The sequence below is a fragment of the Hevea brasiliensis genome, chromosome 11 (assembly GCF_030052815.1).
Source record: "Hevea brasiliensis isolate MT/VB/25A 57/8 chromosome 11, ASM3005281v1, whole genome shotgun sequence".
NCBI classification, from domain to species: domain Eukaryota; kingdom Viridiplantae; phylum Streptophyta; class Magnoliopsida; order Malpighiales; family Euphorbiaceae; genus Hevea; species Hevea brasiliensis.
In genome coordinates, this window is record NC_079503.1 from 13,211,620 (window position 1) to 13,221,625 (window position 10,006).

The 10,006-nt window shown below is 25.8% G+C and overlaps 1 protein-coding gene across 1 annotated transcript; it reads right to left on the reverse strand.

Annotated features, from left to right (window-relative positions):
* Window positions 1–1,423: 1,423 nt before the first annotated feature.
* LOC110660517 (ent-kaurene synthase, chloroplastic) lies at window positions 1,424–8,434 on the reverse strand. Its single transcript, XM_058129899.1, has 13 exons — window positions 8,315–8,434; window positions 7,845–7,888; window positions 7,253–7,725; window positions 6,962–7,164; window positions 4,906–5,026; window positions 4,589–4,686; window positions 3,779–3,984; window positions 3,587–3,696; window positions 3,175–3,273; window positions 2,844–3,059; window positions 2,475–2,616; window positions 2,141–2,386; window positions 1,424–2,021 (listed from the first exon to the last, which is right to left on the reverse strand). The coding sequence occupies exons 1-13, from the start codon at window positions 8,385–8,387 to the stop codon at window positions 1,701–1,703; spliced, it is 2,352 nt and encodes a 783-aa protein (XP_057985882.1). The 5' UTR covers window positions 8,388–8,434; the 3' UTR covers window positions 1,424–1,700.
* Between the last annotated feature and the right edge of the window lie 1,572 nt (window positions 8,435–10,006).

Consider the following 10,006-nt stretch of genomic DNA (forward strand, 5'->3'; position numbering starts at 1 on the left):
TATTCAATTATATCATTAATTATATTTCTTAAAAAAATAAAAAATGATTATATATTTATTTATATGTTTTTTAATTATATTTTAAATAAAATATTAGTGATTAATTACCAATCAATTAAAATATATAAGTAATTTATTCATATATATATATATATATATATATATATATATATATATATATATATATATATATATATATATATATATTACTTTAGCTCATACAATATAATTAGGCAATTGTTAATGTAAGAATCTTATAAAAAAATTTCAAATTATTTCCTCAGTAAATAATTAAATAATTACTAAACCTTAATGTATTCTAATCAAATTTTGATTCTCATATATAAAATCTTATATAGATTAGGGGGAAAATTTTCAATAGAAGCATTGAAAAAAATTCAGTGGGGCATAAAGAAAATAATATATATATATATATATATATATATATATATATATATATATATATATATCCTCTTAATTTTTATCTTTATTTTTATGTTTTTTTATATAAAAATTAGCATATTATATTAAACATCAATTTTTATCTAAAAGTTTAAAACTTTCAATTACTAAAATCTTATCTCATACAAAAAAAATGTTACTTAAATTTTTTTACTACATGTATTAAGAATTTTAAAATCCTATTTTTTTTATAAGTAAGAACTTTAAAATTCTTAAACTTACAATTTTATGTATTATAAAACTCTACTCATCATATCATATATCTCTAAAAATCAATAATTCTTGTAACTAAATTTTCAATGAGATTAGAAAAATGGTGAACTACTGTAAGATTTCTAGTTTTTGACATTATTCAAAATAAATTTAACCGTCTTTTTATTCTTTGAAAATTATATATATATATATAATTATTACAAAATTTAAACATTTGTTTTTAAAAATTTTAATGATAACACTTCAAAAATAGCTTATATATTTTTTTCTACTTTATTTATCCTTTTATTGGTACATATCAATTAATTTAAAAAATAATAAAAAATAATCTATTAATAAACTTATTTCAAAATTTAAAATTGAAAACTACATAATTTTATATCTTTTATCAAATATAAAATTTATCAGTTACTATTAAAAAATTTATTTATTAAAACTTAAAATAAATTCTAATTAATTAAAATTTAATCATTAACAAAATTATAATTTCAAAAATATTAAATGAAAATTATATTATATTATTAAAATAAAACAATAAATAATTTTCGCAACGGGTGCGGACAAAACAACTCGTTATAATTGTGTTTACGAGAGAAATTTTGATAGACGCGAAAAACAATTAATTATTTTTTATATTATTTTTATAATTAGGAAATTTTATTGACTTTTTTTTTTTTAATCTATACTTGTGGGAATGCAGCCACAAATTTTTAATTGTAAAAATGTAGAATTCGTACTACAATAGTAATTGCATGTGATTTTGAATTTTCAGCATTACTTGAATTTCCTTCCTTTTTTTAGTCCATTCAACACTGAATTTTTCATTTTCATTGGTGGAAAAGAAAAGACTTGGAACTTCATTACACTAAATTGATAGTACAGAATTTTCCACCTTGCATATATGCATATATTGAATCTTGAAGTTTGAAGGGACTATTGCTTTTAAAGGGTGTGGGGAAAAAAAACAAAAAAAAAAAAAAGGGAGTAATCCCAGCACAGTCTAATCATGGTTAAGGTTTATTAATTTAATCCAACTTTGAGTATGGGGGTAGAAGGATTGGTTCATTGATGATTTCATTCACAGCGCTAACCATCTTGTGTGGACTTGAATACTTATCATCACCCATGTAGAAGAGGTGCAAGACCTTGCTCATCTTCCAAAACAAATCTTTGCAATCTTTAGGAACCACGCTTCCTTTTGTTTGTTGAACCATTCTCAGTAATTCTCTTCTATGGCTCTCTATGAGTCTTGTAACCTCCTCTTGAGCCTCCTTTTCAGTTACGGCTCCACGACCATGTACTATAGCTAATGACACACTATTCAATTTTCCTTGTGCACCTTCTCTCTGCAAGTTAATTTGCATCAATGCACAGATGGAGTAAAGATGAAGTTGGTGAATAGAAATTGATGTATGGTTATTATATTTATATACACTGAGGAATTAACCTAGCTACATATACATACCGCAACGGTTACGCAATCATTTAGAAGTCGCCCAATTATGCTGACATGCATGAAGAGATTATTGTACTCCTGGGTTTCCACAGCTTGCTCAGGGAGCTTAGATCCCATTAAATAAAGTGATATGAGAATAACAGGTCCTAAGGCAAATGATACATATCCATTTGTAATGTACTCATACATTGTCGGCACTAGTTTGTTTTTGGCCCATTCAGCTTCCTTTAACATGGTATCCAGCAGAGTGATCCACTACACACATGAATATAAATATATTATTAGATGATTACGTTAAACATAAAAATTAGCAAACTAATTAATTAAAATGAATACTTCTTACAATATCAATTAAGTGCTTTTTGACGCATCGGCCTTGTTGTTTGCTGGCCTTGTCAGCAAGGTCATTAGTTGTGCCATAAATTGCATAAAAGAGTATCTCCACATCTTTGGACTTGAATCCAATTGTTGAGTGTTCATCCCATCTGAGTTTCAATAGATCATTTAATTTGTTAGCTATATCATAAAATGGATAATAGAAGCTCTAGTATATTACATATATGTATACCGAAAAATTCTTGTTTAGACTTAATCTATTATGAATTTAAGACATAACATATATAATAAAAATCAAATATAAAATAGATGAAATCGAATGTTCATATCTTGAATTCATGATGTTTCAAGTCTAAGTAAATTTTTTCATATATACCTCTGAATCAATTCGATTAGATTTAGAAGTTCCTCCATTGAACCAGCAAAGTCGAAGAAATCATCAACAACTGTTGTTAGAACAGTGTTTTGAGCCCATGAGATGCGAGCATCAGAAAGATCAGGGTGGGAAAGGACTGCAGCAATGGAAAAATGGGCATATGCGATCTTCTGCCTTGCAAACTTCAATTTATCCAAATTATATTCTTTGACCCATCTGCTTAATTTTATTCAAAAATACAATTTAAAATTAATTATTCAAAGAAATTCCTTTTTTCTCCATTGGCTAGGGGAAAACTAAAACAAAAACAACAACAGACTAGTGAAATTACCTCTCCAAATAATCCAGTTCTTCGCGGTGTATGGCCTGACACTTATTGAAGTCTTGGAATGAAAGTGTCAAGAGATCTCTGTTATCAATATTGAAATACCTATAAAGAAAAAAAAAAGAGAAAGATATTATTATTATTATTATTAAAAAATATAAACTTCCTCACAGTTACAGGAAATTATTAGGTGTGTCTAGCACACTAGATTTTAGTGCTCCTAACGCTCATATAAATGTGAGTTCTACCATAAGTTATGAGAAGTAGATCTCACATTTATGTGAGTGAGGGAGCACATGCTACTGCGGGTGTCTATTGTAGAATTTACCCTTATATAGATATAGTCTATTATGTATTTATATCTTGGGTTCACGATGAATTTATACAAAAATTTCCCCAACAAGAGATGTCACCTTACCTATAAGATGTTTTAAGAAGTGAAATGTTGTCTACATTGTAATTCTCAATGTAGCGACGACTTTCGGTTCTTTCCAAACTGGCGTATGGATGCTTCAGAGCATAATCCACCTGTAAATTTAATATTATTTAATTATTTTTAATATAAGAAAACATTAATTAATTGAAAATGTGATTTGCTCAAGTGTTGTACCTCATTTTGCAAACTCTTGTCTTGAATCGCCCCAGTACTCACTAACTCATTTTCAAGGTAAGTTCTTGTCCAATCATAAATTCTTTCAAGAACAGGTTCATTTGGAAATATTATCATCTGTGAAGCTTTGTATAACTCCAAAGCAGAATTTATATCACTCATTGAATTTAAAATATTTTCTTGTTTGTCAAAATTTGCCAATGCATCTGCACCAAGACATATAGAAATTAGGCTATGTATGGTTTCTAATTTAGAACTGAATTGAAGGACGGTACCCAAATTGAAAGAAGAACCATCATTACAAGAACTAAACCATAGCAAGCTAAACTTATATTTATTGTTTTGATTCAGTTTTAGTTTTTTATAAGAACCGAATCGAAACTGAATTTAAACGTATGTTATACACACACACACTATTGTATGATGTTAATACTATTATTTTTGTTTTTATTTTGATGTTAGAAATTTAAGGTTATTTTTATTCTTTTGAAATGAACGCAGGAATGCTATAGTTTTAGGTGTAAGAATCAAGATTTGTACTGAAATTGAAACTAAAATTGCAATCGAAATGGAACTGAAACTAGAATTGAAATCGTACCAAAATTGTTTAGAACTTATCTAGAATTGGAGTCAAATTTTAGTTCCAATTTTAATTCCTAAAAATTAAAAAATTAAAGGCTTGATTCCAATTTCAATTCTTACTTAGAACTAGACTCGAAGCCAAAATCGAACACCCCCTAATAGGTATTCCAATGGTAAGCTAAGTACTAACGCTCAAACACCTCAAATTCATAGATGGAAAAATTTTACCTGAAGAGATTTCGTAGCCATTCATCCGTAGAAGTCGAAATCCCAAGGCACAACATGCAGGGTCTAAAAATATTTCTTCACTGCCTTGCATCCAAGATCTGTTCACCAACCCACTTAATCATTTCATTTCTTAATTAATTACTAGAAGGGATTATTCAATGCTTTCAGAGCAAATACTCCCTCTCTATAAATATATGAGTTTCACTTTACTGTAAACAAGGAAAAACAAAAATTTTGTGTATAAAGAATCACTATTTTTTATGCTCCTGGAGCATGCTTTAATTTTCCAATTAATAAAGGGTTAAGTGAGGAATCACCTGTATATATCATCTAGTGTGGTTGCTATTACTTCTGTGAAATGTCTATCTATTCCCAGCTTTATCAAATTGTCAATCATATGGAGACGGGGATAGATATCCAGGGGATAAATGGTAGGAACTGTAAAAGAAAAATTTTAACTCAGCACATGCAACATAAAACCTCAAGTATATATATCTGAAAAATGCCATAATTTACATCTAAAATTGAGTGTATTACAACTTAGTTTAGGAGGTTCGTCGAAACCCATAATTTAGTTATCTATTTTCAATTTTAAATAATTGAGTTGAAATAAATTTTTGTTTTGTCAACAAATTAGTATCTATGTTCAAATTTCATCAAATTTATCATTAATTATGGGTTAAATAAACAAAATACTTTTAATTTTCAAATTGAAACAATTAAATCTCTAAATTTTTATTTTATTAACAAAATGATGCTTGCATTTAAATATATTAAAATCTCTTCAACTGTTCGAAAATATTTGCATTTCGTATGCATATTTATGAAATATTTAATATTAGAATAATATATATATATATATATACATTAGTTTTTCATGATTTATAGCAAACTCTTATGAGTAAATATTATATTGATCAAATTAATAATTTTCACAATGTGATCATTTTTATTCATATAATTTTATAAGAAAATTATCCAATCACATTAACTTTTTTAGAATTCCTATCACACTAGTTTTAATTATTACTTAAGAAATAAAATTTTAGACTATATAGTGACAAATTAGAGTTTTATGAGAAAATATAAAGAAAAAAAAATTAGGTAAACTATTTTTTATTTAAACTATTTCTCCTTTTTCATATTGTACAAGTTATTAATTTGATTAATATAATACATTATATTTATAATATACTATACACGTATAAATAAAAAGTTACCATATTGTGTAATTTATTAATTTGGTTAATGTAATATTTACCCATAAAATATTGCTATAAATAATGAAAAATTATAATAAAATTATTTTACCCTTTTAATTTTAAAAGTTTCTTATGAAAATAACACATATTTAATTAATTTAAAAATTATAAATACAGAATGACACAAATATTTTAACGCATGTATTCTTAATGATTTAGAACATGAGTATAGGATATCTTAATAAAATTATATTTATTATATTTTAGACATAATATATGAATATATTATATTTTACAAAATATATCTAATTGTTTAAATAATATATATAATAATTTAAATAAAAATAATTTAATTATTCAAATATAAAATTCAGATAAAGTGTCTTCTTTTGTTAAAAAAAATTAAACTTAAGAGACTTATTTGTTTCAAATTGAAAATAAAGTTAAAACTATTTTAGTTATTTTTTTATATAATTTATGGTAAATTGGTTAAATTTGGGTGGATGAACTAATTAATTTAAAAATAAAATTTTAGAGTCTAAATTATTTAACAATAACACATATTTAATTAATTTAAAAATTAATTAATTTAAATAAAATTTTTTATGACAATAACACATATTTAATTAATTTAAAAATTATAAATGCAGAATGACACAAATATTTTAACGCATGATTTAGAAAACGAGTAGAGGATATCTTAATAAAATTATATTTATTATATTTTAGATATAATATATGAATATATTATATTTTACAAAATATATCAAATTATTTAAATAATATATATAATAATTTAAATAAAAATATTTTAATTATTTAAATATAAATAAAATAAAACTTAAGAGACTTATTTGTTTCAAATTGAAAATAAAGTTAAAACTATTTTAGTTATTTTTTTATATAATTAATGGTAAAATGGTTAAATTTGGGTGGATGAACTAATTTGTTAATAAAATAAAATTTTAGAGTCTAAATTTTTTCAAATTGAAAATAAAGGGTTTAAGTTGTGGGTTGTGACAAATCTTATTAATTAACTTGTAATTTAACTTCTATGGGATAAATAAATCTAAAATTTCACCTTATTTTCTAATTATACGTAGAATTTTTAATTTTAAACAATTTAATAACAAGTTTCAATAGCCTTAAAAATAAAACTATAAATGATCACCTGCGTTGTCGAATTTTTTCACCAGTGAGGATAGGTACTCTAAACATTTTTCATCATGAAGATGAGTTAAAGCAGCTGCAGTTGCAGATGGTGAATTGAAGAGTGAGCCGTTGCTTCTTTGATATTTCATTAGCTCTTGCCAATCATTTAATCGGGTCAGTCCCTCTGCAACGTATGCAAGACGGTTTGTCTCTCCCAGGAAACTGCACATGGAGGAACCAGTATTAAAATATAACCCCCAGTCAATAATTATTCATAAAAGTTGAATAATAAAAAATATATATATTATGCCTTTTAATTTCCAAATCTCTCTTGAGAAGCATCCCCTCTATTGCAGAGTTGTTGAAAGAAAGATTCAAGCCCGTTTCTCTGGCATGCTCAATCATGCCTGGAAATATTATATCAAATCCACGCGGAGAACGTTGATGCTTGTCAGTGGCAGCCCAAATGTTAGAGGCGATGAAGTCCAGACCTTTATGTACAAGTTGGTCTGCAACATTCCATTTGTGTAGAGCTAGTAGACAGGCCAACGTGGAAGAGAGTGAGTCTTTAATTAGGAGGGGATGGTCAGGGTCGAGAGCCCATGAACCATCAGGCTGTTGATTCTCCATTATCCAGTTCAAGCATTCTGGGAAAAGAGGCTGCTTGAAACTATTCTGAGAGGGTACCATCGCAACCCATGCAGTGTCATATGAAGAAACTGGCAGCTCAACCTTATCTTTCTTCAACATTTCTTTGATTTTTCTAAGTGAATCTTTTGTATTCTGTAACAGATTAAAATGTGGAAATGTGCCCATCTTAATTAGTTGATTAAGAGTTTATAATGTTTCATAAAAAAAAAAAAAGAAAAATTAGATCTTCATAAGAAAGAGAGTGTGCTTACGACAACATTTTGCTGCTTTTTATTGAACAGTTGTAGAGATGGGTCTGCGCAAGCTCAATACAAAAGAAAATAAGAGAATTGCTCCTTAATAACAAGGCTCCGTTTTTTTTCTCAACGATAATTTGTATATAAAAAATATTTATTATAAAAAAATATTTTTTATTATTTAATTATAATATTAAATTAATAATATATATTTATTTTATAAATATATAAATACATTTATATTTTAATAAAATTATCAAAATTTAAAAAATAAAAAATAATTTTCTCTTTTTAAAAAATCGAGTTATTTTTTAAAAAAATGACTTAATTTTTACTTTTATTAGGATAATATTTTTTATTATTTAATTTTTCTAAGTGTATCAAATATAAAAAATATAAAAAATATTATCTAAAAAATATTTTTAATGAAATTTAAATATGTGTAACAAAAATAAATTATGCGGTTAGCGTTCTTTTTCTATTACCTGCTGAGTTTGGCTTTCCTTTGGCGCTTTGTGATAGCACAATCTTGAGAGTCCCAGTGCATGAGAGCATCATTATGTTAACTCTGTGGCAACTGTTAACTCTCCTGTGTGTGAGAGAGAGAGAGAGACAGAGAGAGTAATGGTGCTTCCACAAAACTAGAGTCCTACCTATATTTATAGAGACAAATTATTTTATCTTTATATATATATATATTAATCATGTGATTTAAGACAAAAATAATTTAATTGAAAATATTAATTTATGGCCCCACTTATTCGCATTTTGACGAAATAGCAGGGAAGGAGCCAAGGAGGCTCAACGACTCTCCTGCTCCTTCAAACTGTCGTAGGATATGCATATGTAAAATACAAGCATGTGCATATATTGTGGCGCCACTTGTTCGCAATTCGATGGAATATCAGGGAACAAGGCTCAATGACTCTCCTGCTCCGTTAAATTAAAAATGACGTACGATATATATGTATATGAATAACATATTTAATTTAAAATAAAATTTTATTTATGTCAATAAAAAAATATTAAAATATTTTTTAACCTTTAAAGCAATAAAAAAAATTAACCTTACTCAAAGAAAAAAATTAATCTATTTTTAAAAAATACTTTTAAAAAAAATAATTTTTTGATTTTTTAAATTTTAATTATTTTATTAAAATATAAAAATATTTTTATATCTATAAAAAAAAAAATATATCATTTAACTAATATTACTCTCCACAAGTGGCTTGCGCATTTGTTGAAAGGTTTGAAAGCAAAGGTGGCCATTGAAAGACATCATAGCTGGTTGAGTTAAAAAAAAAAGGAGTCAATGTTAAGCCGCCACATCTGAAAGCGATGATGATGAGGCTGCTTTGCTAGACTTAATTTTTGTCCCTAATATTCCAATTTGGCCTCGATTGTGATGATGAGGAGATAATACGCTAATCTTAGATTGGTTGAAGGGTCATTTTTCTTTAATTAATTAATAACAATTTAATTATTATAAAATTCAATGCAGGCCTCAAATTGCTAATTAATAATATTAAATAAACAACTTTCCATTATTGAGCTAAAAAAATACAAATTGAAGCAGTAGAATCTTGACCCGCTGCAAATAAAATATTTACACGTTGATCGACCGTTGTGAAGAATTGTCAAAAAAACATTATTATATAATTTTTATTTTTTAAATTAATAATAAATTTTTAATTCATTATTTATTTATGAGATATAAAAAAATTAAATGTTTAAATTACCAAAGATTTGAAATGTATTGATGCTAACAAATTTTAAAATCTGTTGATAAAATTTTAAAAGAAAAATTTCGTCTTTCTATTTAAAAACCTTGTTTTTTTTTTCTTTTCGTCTTTCTATTAAATATTTTAAAAGAAAAATATTTACACATGCACATGCACCGTTATGAAGAAACCTTTAGAGTACCTTCACATGCACATCACTAATTTATAGTTAATCATATATTATATTTGAATTAAATATATATTTCACAGTCTAGATCTATCTGAATTGCAGAGATTTTCCATAAAAAAAAATTTGAAACACCTTTAGAGCATAATATTATATTAAGGTTGAGCCGCCAAAGAAGAAAAAAAAATAAAATTTTGTTTTATCTTCACAATTAGCTTTTGAAATATTAATTCCTGTCAAGAATTCCACTTCCTCTCGAAATACAAGAA